The 23,455-nt window shown below is 37.4% G+C and overlaps 2 protein-coding genes across 7 annotated transcripts in view; one reads left to right on the forward strand and one right to left on the reverse strand.

The window, feature by feature from the left end:
* Positions 1 to 255: 255 nt before the first annotated feature.
* LOC120887454 (uncharacterized) lies at positions 256 to 23,433 on the reverse strand. Its single transcript, XM_078024686.1, has 4 exons — positions 23,371 to 23,433; positions 5,720 to 6,378; positions 2,865 to 2,978; positions 256 to 667 (listed from the first exon to the last, which is right to left on the reverse strand). Exons 1-4 carry the CDS (start codon positions 23,431 to 23,433, stop codon positions 574 to 576), a joined length of 930 nt encoding a protein of 309 aa, XP_077880812.1. The 3' UTR covers positions 256 to 573.
* Arhgap12 (Rho GTPase activating protein 12) overlaps positions 5,719 to 23,455 on the forward strand; it is a 114,936-nt gene continuing 97,199 nt past the window's right edge. For 4 of the 6 annotated variants that reach the window (XM_078023435.1, XM_078023438.1, XM_078023439.1 and 1 more), the window contains exons 1-2: positions 5,719 to 5,856; positions 21,799 to 21,837. The gene's annotated coding sequence lies outside the window, so the exon portion shown is untranslated. Of the gene's footprint in view, positions 5,857 to 13,735; positions 13,856 to 14,288; positions 14,459 to 21,798; positions 21,838 to 23,455 lie in introns of all 6 variants that reach the window. The other 2 variants (XM_078023437.1, XM_078023436.1) reach the window with 2 other exon arrangements.

Genomic DNA, 23,455 nt, shown 5'->3' on the forward strand with positions numbered 1-23,455 from the left:
CACACACACACACACACACAAACACACATATATATTTATATTTTTCTTAGCTATTTGGATAGTCTATTGCCATATATCTGACTTACAGCTTTGTAGTCATCTCGTTTGCATTGATTGGGAAATGACAAGGTTATGCTTTATATAGCCATAAAGATGACAGCATACATTCTAATATTCTAATATTGTTAACATCAATCTGACAGCACAAAATCAAATGTTTCTTCCTAAATATGGAATAGAGAAAATTCTCCAAGATTGCTTACTCAATACAATTTTATATACCATTATAAAGGCAAATTGGCAGTACATATATTGTGTGCAATATAAATTTCCCATGCTCAACTAAAAGTGGCATAGGCCTCTGCTATTGTAGAGTTGAAGAAATCATTCAGCATTTCCAGGAAAATAAAATTAGGATACCTGACTTCATCCTGCACAAAAATCCCACAAAATCAAGTTTGTGTTTCAAAACAGAAGAAAGGTTATTTTCTCTCTGCTGTCAGAATTTTCGTATTGGGCTTAAGCTCATTTGACTTGATTCTGCTCCCTTTATTGACTGCATACTTCCCTATTTCAGTTCCTCACTTCCATTACTGGTGCTTTCTTCTCCTCCCAAATAAATTTCTTGCATTCTAATTCTTGTCTCAAGGTCGACTTGTGGAGGAATCTAAATTAAGAAAGGCGGTTTCAATTACTACTTGCACAGATCTATAAAAGTCTATCTTCCAGTACTTTTTAACAAATTATTTTTTACTAAGAGTTGGAAATCGCCATAGAATTTCAACTTGATCACTTACTGACTACCTACCATTTGCCTAGATTTTCTTCTGACATTATTTTAGCTGTGTGTTTCTGAGGCTCTTTCCCGTATATTTCTTTGTTTTCTCTTTCTAAAACTAAACCAAGGACAGACTGCAAAAAGGAAACTGTACCCTGATAAGAATGTGCTGAGATACGTTATTTAATTTAATCCTCCACCCATCCTGATAGACAAATCATATGGATTTTAGTAATGATATTTGTTTGGATGTTTATCTACTATAACAAATTACATACATTTATAGAAATTTATAGATGTTTCTAGAACCTCCACTACTATTTCCTTGTCTTGTTTCATTATTAAAAAATAAAAAATATGATTTCTTATCTTAGCTATTCTTCTAGAAACATCGCTCTACTAATTATGACAAGTAGTAAATAGATTTTATGAAAGATAAATAGTCTTAAATAATGAGTTATCAATTACTGCATAGTGCCTGTATCTGAGCTCTATTGCAAACCATATCAGTGCATTTTAAATTTAAAGGATAATAGTAGAGACAATTAACAATTAAAATATATCAAAATTATTGACTGGTAATAACTTATTTAAAGGTCAATTACTAATTTTCTTTTCTTGGGCAAATCAGGTTGGGTGGCAATTTATAAAACTGATCATGTGAATAAATATAGTAAAAATAGTGAGATATCATTATAAAATATTAATAATCCTTAAAGAAATTATGTTTTTAAAATTTGATTAGTATTGTAGTCAAAATTCTTTCTGAGGTTTCTGAAAACTAAACACACAAATAAATGTAACCAAATACTGAAATATAACAGTCAAAATAATTCACAAAAAATAATTTGTGTAACTGTTGGAAACAGGAGGCAGTTGACATTACAAAGTGGGCAAGTGCACAAATACACATAGAAACACATGCCTTTAGTGTTTTTTCCAAAATGTATTTTTTTCTTTCTTTTTTGGTACTGGGGATTGAACTCAGTGGCACTCAATCACTGAGCCCTAGCCCCAGCCCTATTTTGTATTTTATTTAGAGACAGGTTCTCATTTAGTTGCTTAGCACCTTGTTTTTGCTGAGGCTGGCTTTGAATTCACCATCCTCCTTCCTCAGCCTCCTGAGCTGCTGGGATTATAGGCGTGTGCCACAGCACCTGGCCAAAATGTATTTTTTCTTGATTTTAATTAGCAGGCAATAAATGGTCTATAAAATTCTAATTTTATTGTTTAAAACAGAGGTACAACCCATTAAAACCTTTTCAGGCAAAGTTCTACTTCAAGAAAAATAAAGCACCTTTGAATATTCACATACATTTGGTAAAATGTATGGTAAATCCCTAACTGCAACACTTGGAGCTTAAATTATTACTGTCAGGAACAGATTGTGTCAATCTGAACTAAAGGTAAAGAACTCTAAACTTTAAAAAGTTTGCTGGATATGTGTGATAGTTTACCTGATATGTGTATGCTACAGGTAAATTTAATAAAATAATGGAAACCTATAGTTTTAATAATAAAATAAAGAAAATTTTTAGTTTGTTTTATTATTAATATTTGTGGTAATGGGGATTGTACCCAAGTCCGTCACAGAGCTGGGCTAGAAAAATTTTAAATTAAACATTTTAAATAGGTTATTCTCATGGTTCAAATATCAAAACATTTAAATACAAGTGGAGTGAAAAGTCCACCTCCTATGCCTCCTATTCATTGAGTATGCATATTTAATATAAGTTTGTCCTAGTTTTACATACATATAAGCTAATAAATTATTCTATATCATTTTATGCTGTTTTTCATTTAAAAATATCTTGTAAATCTTAATATCAAAACATAAAGAGCAGGGTGTAGTGGTGTACAATGTAATCCCAGTAACTTGGGAGGCTGAAACAGGGAGATCTCAAGTGTAAGGCCAGCCTCAGCAATTTTCCAAGTCCCTCAGCAACTCAGTGGTACACTGTCTCAAGATAAAAACCAGAAAGAAATGGGGATGTACCTCAGTGTCCCCGGGTTCAACCCCAAATACTAAGTGAGGGATGGAAAGAGAGAGAGAGAGAGAAAAAAAAAATGTTTATTCTTGTCTCACAGTTTTCGAGGTCCTAGTTCCTGATTGGTAGGTCCTGTTGATTTGAGTCTTTGGTGAGGCTGCAGCACATAATGGTAGGAACACATGGCTAAAGCAAAACTGCTTATCTTATGGCTGGGAAGCAAAAAAGAGAAAGATAAACAGAGTTTCACAATCTCCTTCAGTGACCCCTCCTCCCCCAGATGACTTAAAGGTCTCACTCTAGCCCTAACTTTCAAAGATTCTACTATCTCCATATAGAGCTGTCCTGGGAACCAAGCTTGGATCTTTGGGGTTACTTATCCAAACTGTAGCACTTTAGGAATACCTTATCATTTCTTATATGTGGAAATGTCTCTTTGGGACAAATCCCTAGAAGTGAAATTGGAGATTCTGAGTATATATGCATTTTTAATTTTGATAGATACTGCCAAATTCCCTTTTCCCTAAAGCCTAGCCAAAGTCGTGATGCCAGATATAAATTAATGGTTTTCCATTTAGAAATACACAATAAAAAGTAGGTTGCCTATTAAAGAATTAGAAAGAAAGTGGGACAAATTTATCCAGCAACTTGCAGAGCTCATTTTCACTCAAAAATACATTCAACAGAATTTCTTGAGGATCTACCCTGTGCCAAGAGCTTTTAGGCACTTGGGATACATTCACAAACAAATCAGACTCACATTCCTGCCTGGGTGTGGAACTTACATTTGAGTTCTACATTTTGGAACTCTCTGCTTCTTCCTGAGAAGCCAGTTAAATGTCAAAATCCTGAAAATGATCTATTGAGATCCTGTGTACCAGTTCCAGACATATGCTACAAGTATTATTTAAAAACTAGAGGCACTGTTGCATATGATTTCATAACTCTCCATCAGGTCCTTTTAAACAACACACTGGTGAGAGAGCTCTTTTTATCTGACTCCATCTGCTGTTGGTAGTGATCAGCATACTGTGGGCATTGTGGTATCATCTGAGATTAGATTGTGAAATAGGAAATGGAGTTACAAGCAGATTTGCAAGTGTATGCGAACTGTTCGTTTCTATATCTTGCTGAAACTAAGGGTGCCCAATTCAGGTTTGGGGAGTAGGCAAGACAAGGTTATCAGCACATTCCTATCAGGGCACAGTTTCCTTTTTGCAGTCCGTCCTTGTTTAGGTTATAGAAAGAGATCACAAGAAGATTCCATGGAAAATAGTTTTAGAAGCAGATAGCAGTGATGATCTGTTATGCTGAACAAGGGCATGGAAAAGGGAACATGTTAGAAATTAAGAAAAGACGATAAATGTAAAGGGAATAGCAAGTGCAAAGATACAGTATAGTCTCAGAGTTATTTTTTAAAATTCTTAATTTAAGCATCTTTCTAAGAGGAGAATCTCTTGAAAAGTTAGCACCCATTAGATTTAATTTAGTAGAAGGCTGTTGGTTATAGCTGTCAAAGTCTTGTCAACATCCCAGTTGTGTTCCCTGGGGAATACAAGGAATTGCACCCAGGGTCTGGCATGAACTAGGCAAACACTACTACTGAACTACATCTCCAGTCTCATCTTAGTGGACTTTTTGCATCATTTAAATGACAGTGGGGCCCAGTGCAGTGGCATATGCTTATCATCCCAGCTATTCCAGAGGCTGAAATAGGAGGAACAAAAAGTTTGAAGCTAGCCTGGGCAAGTTAGCAAAACAAGAGGACTGAGGATATAAGTCTGTGGTAGGGTGCCCCTGGTTTCAATCCCCAGTCCTGGGAAGGGGGGGTATATATATAAATCGGTATATTATAAAATGAAGCACAGCAAAAAGGCAACTCCAGAGAGTGGCTCTTGAACCATATCCTGGTTTTATTTTTTTCTTTCTATATTATTAAAATTTCATCCTGGTGTCACAATAGTCACAATAAACAAGTGGATAAAGAACGAGTGATTTCTGAAGCCCCAATAATTCTCAGTTTCTCTTCCCAGTTTTTAAATTCTACAGCTAGACAAGAGAATTTAAGTCAACATTCTCATCTGGCAATTAATGGAAGCCAGGTCTCTCTTCTGATTCCCATTCCAGCAGAGCTCTTTCATCATTCCAACAGAATCACCATCAAAAACCTTCAATGCCTATGATTTCTGGGCTCTATGCTACTATGCAAATGTTGCAAACTGGAATGAGTTTGGCCAACGATACTGGACCTTAAAGTCTGGGGCCAAGGACCCCTTAATGAGTAGTCACACTGCTCTGGTGCTGTCTGAGCTTGGAGCCTCCATCCATGGGTCCCAGGGGTCTCCTCAGCCTTGAGGGAACACAGCTGATCCAGCACTCTGCTCTGGTTGTCTAGGCCAAGGATAGCTGAGCACAGACCTGGTAATGGACTCAAAGTCCCCAGAGTTCCACTTGGTTCCCCTAAGGCAGCGTGTAGCAATTTTTGAATCTACCAGTGGGATTTCCTGGCCTTTGAACAACTGACCTAAGCCTGGCAGTAGGTGCCAGGGCGCCAAGGGAGCGGACAGGGTCCAGGCCCCACTCTTTCCCTGGGCTCCATTCTTGCCACCCTACTACTCATCTACTTCCCGTGCGCCCTTCCATTCTCGTCTCCGCGAGCGTTTTCTCAACACTTCCCACTTCATGTTTACAAAGTGCTTACGCCCACTTGGCCGCCAGCTTTCTCGCCAGCTTTCTCGTCCCTCGCCCCTCCCGCGACTCGGCCCCTCCTCTCCCGGATCCCGAGGCGCCGCCACCCCTTGCCCACCCGAGCCCGTTCAGGAGTCTCGCGCCCAACCGCGCGGCCCGTCACGTGAGTCCGCCCCGCCCCCGCCGTCACGTGAGCGCGCCCGCCCCGCCCCCACTCCCCGCCCCGCCCCCGCGCCGGCGCGCTTCGACGTGCCCTGGAACTTACCCTCCCTGAGAGACCAGGCTGCAGGGACGCGCCGGCCAAGGCGGCCGAGGGAACGCTCTCCAGGCTCGCCTAGGTGTTCCGCGCCCACCGTGCTGGCTGAGGAGGGGGTCTCCCGCCGCAAGGCCGCCGGGCCCTCGGTAAGGAAGCCGGGTGCGGGTGCCCCAGACGGAGGGCAGGTCGGTGAGGCGCTGCACAAAGGCGCTTCTGGGCTCGGGCAGTGCCCGCGGCGGGCGGCGGGACTGGGGGAGGCGTGTGCAGGAGGCGCGGCGGCGCCGAAGGCGGGAGGTGAGGCCGAGCGCGGCGAGAGGAGTCGGGGCTTGGGGTGGGCGTCCGGGGAGGGGAGGCGGTTGCCAGCCGATTGGCCGAGAGGGTCGGGAGGGTTTAAATGGCCCTAAGTTATGGCTCTTTTGCTCCCTAGGTTTTCTGACTTCCTGTGTGCGGGCAGCGCCCGCCGCCCCGCCCCCGGGAGGGAGGGTGTCTCCGTGTGCGTGTGTGTGTAAGTGTAAATGGCCAGCCTGGAGCTGCCCTCCCTGGAGGGCGGCTCTGTTTGCCGGCTTCCTAACTGCTGTAGGGTAGGTAATTCTCTGTCCACCTGGAGCGCCCACCTGTGTTCTCCCACCTGGGTCCTTCCACCTGGGTCCTCCCCTAGGAGCGTTGACCTTAAAAGGGGCCAGCACTTCTCTGCAGTCTTAAGAGGTGCCCCACCCCTATTCAATAGGCTTTTGCTACCTCCCGCTCTGCTTGGAGGAATCTCCTCAAAGTCCTTGAATTTAAACAACAACAACAAAACCCTCTTTACAAGGCTGCTGCCCTCTTGCTATCCCGGGGTAGTTGCCGGTCTTCCTAGAATAGGTGTCTTTACGTGTTGTGTCTTGTCTTACTGCAGACCCTCTGACAAGAAAAGGCCACACGGTCGTCCTTAGAGAAAAAGGCACAGGCCTTCGGTTTTAGAAGCGTGTGATGTTTTCCTTTTGCTTGCAGCAGCAGTTTAAAATGCATTTGCAAAGACGAAAGCGGAGTGTTTAAAGTATACCTTCATTGAAAGTTCTAATGCCATTTCAAGTGAGGTTTATTATGGGTAAAAAGGCTTTCAACACGGATACACGATTGGTTTTGTCTTACTTTATGGTTAATGATGACATGCGGAAGTAGCTTTTATTGACTAGGCACACATTCCTAAAAGGCAGGTAATGTGGAGGAAAGGAATATTGAACTAAGAGTTACTCAAGTTCTTATTTAGATCTGCTATCCAAGTTGTTGAGGTGAGGCCTTAGAAGACTCAGAATGTTGCAATAAAAATATTGTTAAAAAGTATTTAGTCCCTAGTATACCGCCTCTTTCCTACTTAAAAAGTGGAGAAATGGTGACCCAGAGATGTATTTATTTGTCCATATCCAGTGTTTTTTTTTTTGCTCCCTAAAAGGGTATATTACAGAAAGGGTCATCCTTGCTCCTCCTTTCCTCATCTGAGCACCCAGTCTGGCTGCTGGTGTAATATTTGTCTCTTTGTTTTTAAAATTCCCTTGGAAACGTTTTGGAGCAAGGATTTGAAAGCTCAAAGCAGTGCCTAAGAGTAGGCAGAGAAGGCATAACCCTGATCTGTGCCACCTGAAGAGCAAGCCAAGCTAGCTCTATGTTCCGCTGCTCTAGAGGTGTTTCTTTGTTGGGGGTAAATAAGGAAATAAAGCATAATATGACAGATTATATGTGTATGTTTATGTATAAGCCTCAGTATCTATTGATACACTTTTGTTCTATCAATAGAAGCTGAAGATTGCTCATTGATTCTTAATGTTATGCCACCTGTGTAGGTTAGTTGTGCTTATATAATCAATACTGTATGTATTTTTAGGTTTTAAAATTTGCTATACTACTTGTGATGCAAAGGTGAATGTATGTAAGTGCTGTAGAAAAACAGTATTTTATTTGTAGTTAATCATTTGGCTTCTGTTTCATTAATTTGAAAATATTTACTCAGTGCTTTTTAAAAGTAGGCTGAAGCTTTATAGATTTAAGTACTTCAAGTTATGCAAGTGACAATGCTGAGCATAATAAGGGTCATGATTTTAAAGTGACTAAAAGTGAATAGTGGTAATCTGTAGTCGTTAAACAGTAGCATTTATGTGAGAAAATGGACATTACCATTTTATAATAAATAGTTGGAGACAAAATTAAGGTTTTATCATACTCTGTTTAACAATTTTAGTTATAATTGTGAATATTCACTGTTCTGTAGAATGAAACAGTTTTGAAAAGGTATCATGATACCTTTTCATGATGTCACATAGCATCATTATACTTCAAATAATTCTTACTTGAGGACTCATTGGGCCACCATCTGTGTCTTTTTGGGGGACAAAGGATTGAACTCAGGGGAGCTTAACCACTGAGCCACATCCCCAACCCTTTTTATTTTTGAGATGGGGTCTTGCTAAGTTTTTGAAGCTGGCTTTGAACTTGTGATCCTCCTGTCTCAGCCTTCTGAGCTGCTGGGATTATAGGTGCTCCAGCCATTATTCTGTGCCCTTTTTGAATTAACTGGTGTAATTGTGCCAGATCCTCATTTGGGGATGGCTTTACCATGATTCAGTCATTTTCATATGGCTTTGATTGACTTAATATCCTGAAGTTTAATTTTGTAGTTGACTTATGTTTGAACAGAACTGCCAAATGCTTGAAGCCTTTATCCCCTGTTGATAATGGGTTTTATTAAGCTTTAATTTACATAGGAATCTCCTTAACTTCTAATGTCTTGAAGTCAAATGGATGCTATTCTTCTGCCCTGACCACACATACGCTGTATCTCATAGAAACACAATGCCAGCCACAATGTAATTTTAAAGTTTCTAGTACGAATATTCTAAAAAGTAAACAAGTTAAAAAAAAACAAGTAAAATCAATTAATGATTTAATTTAACTTAATTAGTATATCTGAAATAGTTTAACACGTAATCAGTATGGAAATTACATGGTTTTTGGATGAAGTATTTGAGATCTCATGTATTTTACACTTACAGTACAACTCAGTTTACACTATTCAGATTTCAAGTTTTCAATAGCCACTTTGGCTAGTAGCAACTGTACTGAGTAACAGTTTTGGAGTCTAAAATCTAGATCAATGCAATTCTAGTTGTATTTTCAGATTGGCCCCATTAGCAACCCTTGGGAACTTGTTAAATATGTAAATTTCAGGGCTTTGCCTCATACCTGCTGAATTTAGAATATCTAAGGTTGGGATCCAGTACTCCCAAGTTTAATAAAATCTCTCCAGGAAATTACTATAGAATGTATCATAGATGGGATCTTGGAAAAGAAAAAGGACAGAAGGGTAAAACTAAGGAAATCTAAATAACTATATGGACATCATTACGTGTTAGTTTCAATTCATTAAATGAAACCAATTTACCACACTAATATTGAAAACTTATAAAATACTACATTAAGTGTTTTACACGTATTCACTATTTTAATTCTTTCTATATGTAGCATGTGCTGCTAATATGCTCCATTTTTGCAGATGGCAAAACTGAGATTCAGAGAGATTAAATAACTTGTGTTAGGTCACACAGCTAATAAGAGATAGGGGATGTTCACAATTTCTTAAGTGATCAGCATTATTTGTGAATATTTTTCTACTCGCAACTTTTGCTTCCTTGAGCATGCAGTGATTAATATGAATATACTGTGTCATGCTTTATAATTTACATTATAATTTGTATTTTCTACCAGTACAACTTTTCTCTTTACATTCTCAGAAGGATCTTGTGAAGTTTATATTATTTCCTTTGTTTTACCAATAAATAAAGTGTCCAGGATCTGAGAACTGTTAAATGGCAAAGGGTAGATTTAAATTTCAGGACTCTGATTTTGAGTTCTGTGTTCTTTTTCTCATACCACAACAATTTAGGATATGAGATTACATTGGTGCCTATGAAAGTTGGCTGAAAATTATCTGTATTTTGCTATATATTATTGAATTTAAGAATTCTAGTTTTATTGAGGTATAATTTTCATGTCTTAAAATATACTAACACCAAACAAAAAGAGGCAGTGAACAGATACATATGACAAAGGTAGATAAATCTCTAAAGCATTATTGGGGTGAAACATTCCTGACAGAGAAGGCTACATACTGTATAATTTGTATTTTCTACTAGTACAACTTTTGCTTCCTTGAGTAAGCAGTGATTAAAGTGATACTCTTTATCATGCTTTATAATTTACTTTGTACTTTTTTAACATTTCCCTGTGTCCTCACAAGAATCCTTTGAAGTTTGTATTGCTATTTTACAGAAGGATGTATCAGTTTGTTCATTCACTGGTTGGTAGGCCTTTGAGTTGTTTTCAGTTTGTGACTACTATGAATATTCATGTAAGGTCTTTGTGTGGACTTAAATTTCCATCTCTTGGGTAAATACCCTGAAGAAGGACTGCTGGGTCATATGGTAAGTATGTTTAACTTTATTAGAAACTGCCAAATTGTTTTCCAGAATGAAAGTACCATTTTGCTTTTCTAACAGCGAGGAATGTGAATTCCATTTACTGGTATTCTTACAATTTTTTTCTATCTAGTACATTTTAAAGCCATTTTGGTAATTGAGTACTGATATTTGGTTGTTTAAATCTGCATTATTTGCCCCCTCCCCATTAGGGATTGAACCCAGGGGCTACCCTTAAGACAGGATCTCTTTAAGTTGCTCAGTCTGGCCTTGAACTTGCCATCCTCTTGTCACAGCCTCCTGAGTCCCTGGGATTATAGGCATGTGCCTCCATTATTAGAGTTTTGTTGAGGTTTAATTGCTGCATAATAAACTGAACATAGTTAAGTGTATAGTTTGATGAATTTGGTTATTTATGTACTTGTGAAACTGCTGTGCTTTAGATGTAGTTTGAGTGTAGCCTTCAAGAGTTAATGTGTTGGGAGCTTGATCCTCAGTGTGGCGGTGTTGGAAGGTGATGTGGAACGTTTAAGAGTAGGTCCTAGAGGGAAATAATTCATATTGAGGGTGATGCCTTCAGAAGAAATTGATGTAATTCTTGTAGAACCTGATTCTTGAGAGAGGTTTGTTATACAAAAGAGAAAGTCTGTCCTTTTCTGGGTCCTGCTTTGGTTTCCTGTATTGTGTGAGATCTTTCCTTCTCACATGTGCTTGTGTAGTTGTGCTGCCATCCTCTCTGAGGTCCTCACCAAAGCCTTGAACCTTCAGACTATGAGCTAAATGAGTGACTACATAAGAAAGTTATTTTGTTATATGGCCTCAGTTATTTTGTTATAGTAATGGAAAACTGGATAGTACAGAAACTATTACCATCATCAACATAATTAATCTATTATCTAACCCTCTTATTTCCTTGACCACTTTTTTTTTTTTTTTTTTTTTTGGTGGTGGTGGTGGTGGTGGTGGTGGTGGTGGTGGTGGTGGTGGTACAAGGATCCAAGTACCAGGTCCTTCCACATGCTAGGCAAGTGCCCAGCCTCTGAATTACATCTTCAGCTCTTTTAACTTTAAGACAGCATTACCCAGTTGTGGTCCTCCTTGCCCGAGCTTCCCTGGGTGCTGGGATTATAGATGTCCCTGGCTTAGTGGTAGTTTTTTTTTTTTTTTTTTTTTTTTTTTAATAATTTTTTTGCTGTAGATGGACACAATATCTTTATTTATTTATTTTTATGTGGTGCTGAGGATTGAACCCGGGGCCTCACATGTGCTAGGCAAATGCTCTACCAATGAGCTACAACCTCAGCCCTTAATGGTGGCTTTTTTTTAAAAATATTTTTTTAGTTTTCAATGGACTTTATTTTGCTTGTTTATATGCAGTGCCGAGAATCAAACCCAGTGCCTCACGTATGCTAGGTAAACGCTTTACCACTGAGCCATAACCCAGCCCTAGTGGTAGCTTTTAAGAGCACAAGTTTTTCATTTTGATGAAATCCAAGTTGATATATTCATGTTTTTTGAATTATTTTAAGGAAATCTTTTCTAATAGCTGCTAATATTTTGCTTGTAGAAGTTATATCATTTTAGCCAGGTATGGTGTTTATGAGTATAATCCTAGGGACTGGGAGGTTGAAGCTGGAGGATCGCAAGTTCAAGGTAGCCTCAGCATTTTAGCAAGGCTCTAAATTTAGTGAGACCCTGTCTCAAACTGAGAAAAGTGTTGAGGGGGCTAGAGTTGTGGCTCAGTGGTAGATCACTTACCTGGCGTATGTGGGTTTGATCCTCAGTACCACATATAAATAAATAAAATAAAAGATTCATTGACAACTAAAAATATATTTTAAAAAATAAAAGGGTTGGGGATAAAACTTAGTGATAAAGACCTCTTGTGTTCTATCCCCGGGTTTAAAAAAAAATAAATGGAGAAGAAGTTATATAATTTGTGTAATTGTATTTGGTGTGGACTAATGAATTCTCCTCTTTTTGCCACATGACGGTTGTTCACTTTTCTAACCGTGGTTTGTTGAAAAGGTGGATCTTGCCCAGTTGAATTGCTTTTTCCCTTTGTTGAAGATTAATTGAACATGTGCACCGGCCTATTTCTGGATTTTCTATTCTGTTTTACTTATGTGTATGTTTTTATGCCAATTTCATATTATCTTGATTACTGTAGCCTTATAATAATTCTTGGTATTAGGTAGCCTTCTAACTTTGTTACTGTTTTTAAAAGTTGTTTTGGTTATCCTAGATTATTTGCTTTTCTCTGTAAATTTTTGGATCACTTTGTCAATTAAAAAAATTCTGAGATGTTGAATTGAATTGCAATGAATTTATAAGTGGATTGTGGGAGAATTGAAAGCAACATTGGGACTTTTGATCCATGATCACAATAAATCTTTTCATTTATAGATCTTTTAAAATTTCAGTGTTTTACAGTTTTTACTATATAGTTCTTTGGCATCTTTTATCTTTTTATTCCATGCTGGTGTTGTTTGATATTTTAAAATTTCAATTTCTGATTTTTGTGTCAAGTCTGAATTATCACATGGATTTTTCTAGCCTCCTTCCCTTATTGTTAAACTTTCATTCATTGAGAAACCTGGTTCTTGCCCTGGTCCATTGGATTGTTTAATTCATGAATAACAGTACAGTACTATACATGTACAACAGCTGTACCGCTGAGTTATGTTCCCAGTCCTTTTTAAAAGTTTTTTCTTTTTATTTTTGAGACAGGATCTCCCTAAATTCCTGAGTCTGGCCTCAAATTTGTGATTCTTCTGCTTCAGTCTCTTGAGTCACTTATAGGCAAGTACCTCCATGCCAGGTTCAGCTTTTTTTTTGAGGGGGTGGTGCTGGAGATTGAACCGAGGTCCTCATGCTTTCTAGTCAAGCATTCTATCTCTGAGCCACATTACCAGTCCCCAGGTTCAGCATTTTTGACTTGTACGCTCAGGAAAACAAGCACAACTTTTATATAGTTCCTTTTGTTCTTTTCTTACTACTTATTTGCAAGGAACACTTTGGTCACTATTTTACACCCACTCTTTTGAGGTTATTTCTTGTGTTTGTAATACAGTTAAACTCTTGTAAATTTTGTCCATCCAGGACTCCTCCCTCCCACAATGATTTAATATTTGGATATGATAAAGTTCATATTTGTGTTGTAAAGAGCAATAGATTTGATAAGGACATAATGTTATAAATCTGCCATTATAGCATATACAAAACAGGTTTATTGATCTGAAATATTTTTACCTATGGAATCCATTCTTCCCACCCCTTGCAATCACTGTCTCTGGCATAAATTGAAATCGCTTTTTGACATTTTTAGACTGGCTTGCTTTTTTACTAGTGCTCTTGCATGCTCACATGTTCTTTTGTGTGTGTGTGTGTGTGTGTGTGTGTGTGTGTGTGTGTATTTGCATACATGTGTAGAGAGAGTGGGAGAGGTGATCCATTGTGTAGCTTTTTGGTTTTTTTGTTTGTTTGTTTGTTTTGGGGGGGTACTGGGGATAGAATCCAGGGGCACTTAACCACTCTGTCACATCCCCAGCCCTTTTAAAATTTTATTTTGAGACAGGATCTCATTAAGTTGCTTAGATCTTCACTAAATTGCTGAGGCTGGCTTTGAACTCACTTTTCTGCCTCAACTTCCCAAGCCGTTGTGATTCCTCTCCTGTATCCTACCCAGCATCTGCAGGTATGTGCCACCATGCCTGGCTCTATGTGTATGTCTTTGGTGGTTGTTTAGCTCATTGCCTTTTATAACTGAATGATATTCCATTGTATGGATCTCTCAGTTTATTTTTGATCCCGTTGAAGGATATCTCGGTTGCTTTCCATTTTTGGTAATTACGAATTAAGCTGTATGAATATTGGCATGCAGGGTTTTTTTTGTGGACATAAAGTTTTAACTCATTTGAGTAATTCTGCATTCCTTCCATAAGTGAATGAGAGTTCTTTGATTTCTGCATTCATGCTAGTGTTTGATATTGTCAGTTTGTTGAGTTTTAGCCATTCTAACAGGTGTGAGGTAATACCTCATTGCTCTACGCAGCTTCATAATGATATTGAACATGTTTCATGTGCTTAGTTGCTGTCTGCATATTTTATTTGGTGACATTTCCTTTTAGATCTTTAAAGCCTGCCACCCACCCACCTCCAACTGGGAATTGAACCCATGGCCACTCTCCTACTGAGCAAATCCCCAGTTCTTTTTAAGATCAGGGTCCTGCTGAGTTGCTGAGAAGGCTTCAAACTTGAGATCCTGCTTCCCCAGCATCCCAAGTTGCTGGAATTACAGGTGTGTGCCACTGTGCCTGGCTTAAAACACTATTTTCTTATAACTCCCAACAGTTTATTTATCTAATTATTTAAGTATTATTTTTTATTTGGCGTATAACAATTAAACATTTATGGGGTACCACTTGGTTTTGATATAAGTATACTTTGCATAATGTTTAAGTCAGTGTAAGCATAGTTACCTAATCAAATGTTTATCATTTTTTTTGTGGGGAAAACATAAAATCCTTTCTCATGTTTTTTTTTAATTATGCACATTACTATTATCTGTAGTCACCCTGTTGTACAATAGCATACCAGAACTCACTTTTCTCATCTAACTGTAATTGACTATCCATTGACCATGTTTCCCTAGCTCTTCATCTCCTGTATCCTACCCAGCATCTGGTAACTGCTCTTCTACTCTCAACTGCTACAAGATCAGTGTTTTTAGATTCCACATAATTGAGATAATGGCATATTTGTTTTTCTGTGCTTGACTTATGTCATTTAAAATAATGTCCTCCATGTTGTCACCAATAACAGGATTGTATCCTTGTTTATGGTTGAATAGTCTTCCAGTGGGCATATAACAACATTTCCTTTTATTCACTCATTAGTTGATGGATTTTGGGGTTGATTGCATTTCTTGGCTATATTGTAAATAGTCCTGCAAGAAAGATGGGATTGAAGCTGTTTCTCTGACATAGGGATTCAAAGAAATTTTCAATTTTAATAAATTTCAACTTAATTTTTCTTTTATGGATTGTGAATTTGGTATTTGAAAAAATTCCTTGTGAAACCCCAGGTTATATTTCTTTCCAATTTGAATTGGAATATTGTCTGTGTTCTTAAAAGAATGCAAGAAAAAGTCATTGAGACCACCCTGTTCATAATGCTTAATGACACAAATTTTTGTTTTTTTTAGAGAGAGAGAGAGAATTTTTTCTTAATATTTATTTTTCAGTTTTCAGTGGACACAACATCTTTATTTTTATGTGGTGCAGAGGATCAAACCCAGCTCCCTGCGCATGCCAGGCGAGGACTGCTTGAGCCACATGCCTAGCCCCAAGTTTTTTTTTTTTAAATACTATATGCAAATTTCATCTTTGTTAAAGCCTGCTCACTCCTCTAAATGCTGTCTTTACTATTTTGTCCTTTTTGTTTTAGACTTAAATCTTGCCTTAAATTTCCTTTAGCAGTTTCCACTTGATTGCATTCTTTACTGCCTTCTAGCTGTCCATTTTTTTCTATATTTCTTATTTTCCTGTTTCATTATGTTCAGACTGGATTATAATATTTTAATTTTCCTCTTTATGTTTTCCTTCCCTTCTTTAGATAGTTTATTTAAATTTAGATGAGAATTTTTAAAATTTGTGTATCTTTATTTTTAGCAGACATGTATTAAGAAAAAAATTTTTAAATACTTAATAGTGGCCTATGGCTTCCTTTTTTTTCTTTTTAAAATTTGTTCTAATTAGTTATACCTGACAGTAGAATGCATTTTTGACACATCATATGTAAATGGAGTATAACTTCTCATTCTTCTGGTTGTATATGATGTAGAATCCACTGGTCGTGTAGTTCTATATGTACATATGATAATAATGTCAGATTTATTCTATTATCCTTTGTATCCTCCTAGCCCTCCCTTCTCTCTCCCCTAATCCAAAGTAACTCTGTTCTCTACTAGCCTCCCCTGCTGTTAATTAACATCCGCATATCCCAGAAAACATTTAGCATTTGGTTTTTGAGGATTGGTATATTTCGCTTAGCATGATATTCTCTAGCTCCATTCTTTTTCCTGCAAATGCTATAATTTAATTCTTCTTTAAGGCTGAGTAGTATTCCATTGTGAAGGTATACCACATTTTCTTTATCCATTCATCTATTGAATGACACCTAGATTGGTTCCATGGTTTAGTTGTTGTGAATTGAGCTGCTATAAACATTGATGTGGTTGCATCACTGTAATGTGCTGATTTTAAGTCCTTTGGGTATAAACCGAGGAGTAAGATAACTGGGTCAAATGATGGTTCCATTCCAGGTTTTCTGAGTAATCTTCGTATCACTTTCCATAATGGTTACAACCATTATGACTTCCTTTTTAAAGAAATTGGTATATTATAATTACACAACAGTGGGATTTGTTGTAGCATACATGCACATAATGTAATTTGATGTTTCATTATCTAGTACCTTGCTTTCTTTTCTTCTTCTTTTTTTTTTTTTTTTTTTTTTGTTACTAGGGATTGAACCCAGGGGTGCTTTACCACTGAGTCACATCCCCATCCCTTTTTAAAATATTTTATTTAGAGACAATGTCTCACTGAATTTAAGGCCTTGCTAAGTTGCTCAGGCTGATTTAGAACTTGGAATCCTCCTGCCTCAGCCTCTGCAGCTGCTGGGATTATAGGTATGTGCCACCATGCCCAGTCCCTTTATTTTGTATTTTGATAAAGGGTATTATTAAGTTGCTTAGGGCCTCACTAAGTTGCTGAGGCTTGTCTAGAACTCACAATTCTGCCTCAGCCTCCTGAGTTGCTGGCATTCAGGCATGTGCCACTGTGCTCAGCTTTAGTACTTGATTTCTTGTTAAGTGTACAATTTAAAAAAATGTTTGGTGGTGGGCAACCTCTGTTAGGATCCCCTCTTGCCCTTGTAGAGTTCTGTTCCTATTCTTCACACTTGAATAAATCCTACTCCTTTCACTCTTAAAAGAGGAGAAAATTATTTGGTGAAGTAATTTCTTCTTCTGGAATTAATATAAAATTTTCACTTTTTTAAAAAAAATACTGATTAAATTTAAGTTTTTCTATTCTCTTTTTCTGTATTGGGAATTGAACCCTAGGCCTCTCACATGCTAGTTCCACTACTTTTAGCTACACTTTCAGTCCTTTTTAAATTTTATTTTGAGACAGGTTCTCACTAAATTGACCAGTCTGGCCTGGAATTTGCAATACTCTGCCTTCCCCTTTCTAAATTGCTGCGATTATAGGCATTTGCCATCATGCCTTGTTAACTGATTCTTTAGAAGGTACCTATTCTGGGATTATTATTTTACTTATTTTTGTTTGTTCTTGGAGTGCTGAAGATTGAACCCAGGACCCTGTGTATGCTAGGCAAGTACTCTACTATACACCCCCAATCCTGAATTATTAATTTTTAATAAGAACTTTAATTTTGGAGGACTTAATAATCAGTGCTTAAGGTTTTTTTTTTTTTTTTTGTATTAGGGATTTTGAACCCAGGGGTGCTTAACCACTGATACACATCCCCATCCATTTTTATTTTGAGATAGGGTCTCACTAAGTTTCTTTGGGCTTTGCTGTGTTGCTCAGGCTGCCTTTAAACTAGTGATTCTTTTGTCTCAGCCTCCCAAGCCACCACCTCACCCAACTAAGCTTTGGTACTTTTAAGTTTAATATCTACATATTTGTATATGATATTTGATATGTATACTGATATTTTATTGTTCACGATATTAAAAATGCTGAGTAGGTTGTAGAAACTAGATTGGTCTTAAGTTGTAAACTTGTTAATTTTGGATACTTGTCTGTATCTTAAGATTTTTGTTTATTTGTTTGCTTTTTTATTGGAAATACCTAGTTAGAGTAGTTGGCTAGAACAGATGTCCTTGGGGAGGAAGATAGCATTTTCTGAGCTGTATAATTTATGGCAGCCTCCTTTTAGTTTACATGGGAAAGATGATTTTTAAAATGATCCAATGGAAATAAAAGGCTACTAGTTTGTGAAATAATATGACATAAAGTTCTGAGTCTGACTTGGGGTCCAAAGTAAGTGTCTTTCTGTTCTTGTTGAAACATGGGGATGAAGTGATTAGAGTAAGGGTAGAGGATGACTTGAAAGAATCATGAAAAATATGTGTGGATATTTTTGAAACTGCTAAGAAAAGTAGGTGGGGTGTACTGGGCAATAGGTATGCAAAAACTATGTATATTGGTGATAGCCTACTTAGTTGAAAGCCTGTGGGATGAATATGGATGGAAGAGTATAATGATATAATTACAGCATAGATTTCAATTAGAGGAGTGTCCTGATCAGAGAGCCTTATAGTTGAATAAGCAAGATCCTACCAAAATACTTGAGAGAATAAGATACTAGAATAAACAATATTCAACCTCATTTAGAGAGGAGAATTCACATGTTTCAGAAATAGAGGAAGAAACAATCCAATATTAAAATTATAAGCTTTGTTTTAATAGAGCTTATTTTCAAAAATAAAAATAGAATATTCACACATTTGCATATAATTTTCACTTAGATATAATTTTTTAAAGCTATTCCATAATTTTAATTTTTTTAATCCATAATTTATAATAAACCTTTTCATTTATTCAACTTATTCTAGACATAAGATTGCAATACCTAATTCCTGCTATGTGGCTTTATATAAATATAAGATATTTATAAATTCCTTTCTTTTTCTTTTTCTCCACCTCTCATAACTGGGGACTGAACCTGGAGCCTCATGCCTGCTACAGGGCAGCTACTCTGCCTCTGAGCTATAGCCCTAGGCCTAGACGTTAATAATTTTAGTGGTTTCTCTTAGGGTTTTTCGCCTTCATTCTCCACTCTCATCCCGGCTTTATCTCATAACCTGTCTTAGCTCTTATTCTTCTTCTCATTGTATCCAGTCTGGCCCATTTGATCTGCCTTGGTTTATTTAACTACTTTTCTATACAGATATCTTTTATTATTGTTGCTGTTTGGGGTACTGGGGATTAAACCCAGGGGCACTTAACCACTGAGCCACATCCCCAGGCCCATTTTATTTTTAGACAGAGTCTCACCAAATTGTTTAGGGCCTCACTAACTTGCTGAGGCTGGCTTTGAACAGTGATCCTTCTGCCTCCGAATCCCAAGCTTGTGAGATTACAGGGGTGGGCTACCATGGCGCTGGCTATAGATGTCTTTTAACATCTATAGATGTCTCCCTTGCCCTCCATTTCTCTTTGCTTTAACTAAAACTGTGGATTGAATATCCCATGTTGAACATAGTAGAACTGACTTCCTTATTGTTCTCTCTAACTCCTCTTTCATACTTACCTTTGTAGGCATTATGAAAGATATAAAGCCTGACAATGAATGAGCTTAAACTCGGACTGGCCTTTAACCTATATAGTTGTTTGCCAGCCCCAAAGTCCCTCTCATACCAGCATGAACTCATATAGCTTATGTTATTCTTTGTACTTTCCTTTTCTTCATTCTTATGGATGGTTGACCGATTGATATGTCAGAACTATAGTAACCTGAAAATTACCTTCATGTTCTCTTACTCATTTTTATATCTTCAGATATTTCTTGTTATTTCCCTGAAAAAGAGAAAAAAGAAAAAACACAAGTCATCCCCAAATAAGCACAGTCATGTTTTGCTTAACAGGAAAATACATTGTGAGTTATTGATCACTGGATATTTCCTCACTGTTGGACCATCACATTATACTTACACAAACCTAGATTGTCAGTCAATTCATGTGGCCTCTTGATGGGGTACAGAGATGTGGTAGTCAGGCTTTATGACACACATGCAGTCCCAGCTACATGGAAGGCTGAGGCAGGAGGATCACAAATTCAGAACCAACCTCACAATTTAGTGAAACTGTGTCTCAAAATAAAATAAAAAGGACTGGGGATATAGCTCAGTGGTACAGCACTTTGTCTAGCGTGTGTGAGGTCCTAGATTCAATCCCCACTCCTCCTCCCTCTCCCCCACAAAAGAGAAATAAATGCAATATTTATGAGACTGCTGCCATCATAATACAGCATTTACAGTAGGCTGCTTTCCAGTAGGCTTTTTAAAAAACAATAAAAATATAGCATATTAAGCATAAACAAGTAACATTGTTCTCACCAATTATATAATGTATATAATTAAATATGCTATACTTTTTATACTATTGGCAGCGTGGTTAGTTTGTGTATATTGGCATTACCACATGCCTTGTGCTGTAATGTTTGTATGCAATGATAGGAATGTCTCAGCTCCATTATAATATTGTATTTTATTTTTGGTGGGGGATATCAAACCCAGGGCCTTACACATATTAGGCAAGAGCTCTACCACTGAACTATACTACTAGTATGATCTTTTTTTGAACTGAGGTTTGAATCCAGGGGCATTTTAAACTGAACTGCATCCCCAGCCCTTTTTATTTTTTTATTTTGAGATAAGATCTGACTGAGTTGCTAGGGCTTCTCTGAGAAGCTGGCCTCAAACTTGGGATCCTCATGTCTTAGCCTCCGGAGTCCTCGGGATTTCAGGTATTTGCCACCATCCCAGCCCACTAGGATAATTTAATGGGATCATCATTGTGTATATTGGTCTTTTTTTTTTGACTGAAATGGCATTATGCAGGGCTGGGATTGTGGCTCAGCGGTAGAGCACTCGCCTAGCAGGAGCGGGACCCGGGTTAGAGTCTCAGCACCACATTAAAAAAGTAATAATAATAAAGGCATTGTGTTGTGTCCATCTACAAAAAAGATTCTCTCTCTCTCTCTCTCTCTCTCCCCCACACACACACTTTAAAAAAAAAAAAAGAAAAGAAATGGTGTTATGCCATGCATAACTATAGTTCAGTGTACAGTTTCGAAAAGTTGTAATAAAAAATTTATGTCTCATTTTCTGGATTTATTTCCTAAAATTTGCTCATGTGAAAATACTTTTGTCAAGAATACAACATAGGTAACATTGTGTATGTTTTATCCTCTCATTGTAGGAAGAATATATTATTAGACTGTCCCACTATTGATATTGCTAAGTTTGATCATTTGGTTAAGTTCAGAACTCTTTATGTAAAAGTCAGTTTCCATATTTTATAACTTGTAAGTAATGGGAGGGTGTTAGGATTCCCAATAATTTTATTGAAAATTGGCATTCTAAGTATTGAACCCAGGACTTGGTGCACTCCAGGCAAGTGCTCTAGCACTGAGCCACTCCCCCAGCCCTTCCAATAGCTTTTAACATATGTTTTTATTCTATTTGCCCACTCAGTACCATAAACTTTAAAATCTGTTCTGTCCTCTTAACAATTTACCAGAGCTGTTTCTTATATAATCAGAAGTTTAAAAGATTTTCTCATCTGCCAGAATAAAACCTAAGGGACAGAAATGAAGTTGTAATAATGCAAGTAAAGGAGAGGCCAGTGGTAAAGCAGACCTCAATGGCTCTTAGTGATTGTATTTGCATACTTGGAAGGTGTGCTAAACGCAATCATGAAATATAAAATTGTCCTTTGTTCCTTATAGCTATTATAAAGAAGCTATTTTAAAACTTTGAGCTAATGCTTTGCCTTCTTTAAGGAATCTTGGTTAGAGTTAATATACTTTTTTATTTTGTAGGTTTAAATGTAATGCTGGATATTTATATCTCCTTTTAAGGTAAGTTTCTTATTTTAATTTTTTTTAAACTACAGTATTTAAACTCAGTACTCAAGTAGCTTGTCTAGAATTTTACTTGCTGAAATTCTATTAGTAAATATTTACCACCTGAGCTTATAGATTTTATCATAGAGAAGAATGTTATCCTCAGGAGAATGGTCTTTTCTGTACATATAGTGTTTAATATACCTAATATTTGAATGCTGAGGAAAATTGGTAGGTTGTCTTAAAATCTGGGGTTTATACATTTTTGGTAACTCTGTTTGCTTTAACATTGACATACTTGAGTTTGGGATTGTGTATGTTAATTCCTTAAGGCTGTTGTAATAAAAATAGAGATTGAATATCCCTTATTTGAAATGCTTGCAATCAAAAATATTTCAGATTTTGGATATTTTAAAATTTTGGAATATTTGCATTTATATAGTATCTTGGAGATGGGACCCAAGTCTGAATGTGAAAATCATTTATGTTTCAGGTATAGACTGAATATATGGTATATTTAGCTGCAGGTTGACTGTGACCTATCAAATGAGGACAGGTGTAGATATTTTGGATATTTTTTCTTTTCTTTCTCTCTCTTTTTTTTTTTTTTTTTTTGTTTTTGTACCAGGGATTGAACTCAGGAGCACTCGACCACTGAGTGACATCCTCAGCCCTATTTTGTATTTTATTTGAAGACGGGTCTCACTGTGTTGCTTAGTACCTCGCCATTGCTGAGGCTGGCTTTGAACTTGAGATCCTCTTGTCTCAAGCCTCCCAATATTTTTCCATTTTTGTCTTCATGTTAGTGCTCAGAAAGTTTCAGATTTTGGAGCATTTGGGAGTTTTGGATGAGGTATGCTCCATCTGTACTGCAAACAGGGTCACTTAACACAGCAGAAATTATTCTCTTGAAGAGTTAGAGGCCAGAAGTCCAAAAATCAGTGTTGGCAGAGTATATGCCCTCCACAGACTCTAGGGGAGACCTCCTTCCTTTCCCCTTCCCAGCTTATGGTGTTCTTGGTTTTCACTTGTTTCTGCTCAGTCTTCACTTGGTCTTCTTTTCTCTGTCTCCAAATCTACTCCTTATAAAGTTACCAGTAATTGGGTTTGGGAGCCCACGTTAATCAACTATGACCCCATCTTAACTTTTATGTCTGCAGATACCCTATTTCCAAATAAGATTACATTTTCAGGTCCTAGGGTTAGAACTTTAATGGATCTTTTTGTAGTATACAGTTCATCCCATAACAGTTGGGAGTTGACATACTCAGGTTGTAGCAAAATTGAGCTACTGTGCTTATTTTGAATCTTGAGCCCTATGGTTCTAGAGGTACCAAAATATTTTGGAATTGGAATGGAAATAAAAGTAAATGCTAGATTTCTCAAGGCAGTTTAGGGCTATTTCATTTCTGTGTGTGTGTGTGTGTGTGTCTGTCTGTCTGTCTGTCTGTCACTGGGAATTAAACCCAGGGTCACATGCATGCTAGGAAGCACTCTACCACTTAGCTATACCACAGCCCTTTATTTTATTTTGTGATAGGATCTCACCAAGACCAGGGTGGCCTCAAATTTTTCATCCTCCTGCTTCAGCTGCTTAAGTAGCTGGGCCATTTCTAACAGATTTTGAATTAGA

This window comes from Ictidomys tridecemlineatus, chromosome 10 (genome assembly GCF_052094955.1).
Source record: "Ictidomys tridecemlineatus isolate mIctTri1 chromosome 10, mIctTri1.hap1, whole genome shotgun sequence".
NCBI classification, from domain to species: domain Eukaryota; kingdom Metazoa; phylum Chordata; class Mammalia; order Rodentia; family Sciuridae; genus Ictidomys; species Ictidomys tridecemlineatus.

Excerpts from the sequence above, each read along its gene's own strand:
- LOC120887454 (XM_078024686.1), bottom strand. The coding sequence starts at position 23,433 with ATGGCCCAGCTACTTAAGCAGCTGAAGCAGGAGGATGAAAAATTTGAG. Across the intron at positions 2,979-5,719 it reads AGCCTGGTCTCTCAGGGAGG|CCATAAGATAAGCAGTTTTG; the intron begins GTAAGTTCCAGG and ends TTTGCTTCCCAG. Across the intron at positions 668-2,864 it reads GAACTAGGACCTCGAAAACT|ATTCCTCCACAAGTCGACCT; the intron begins GTGAGACAAGAA and ends TTCTTAATTTAG.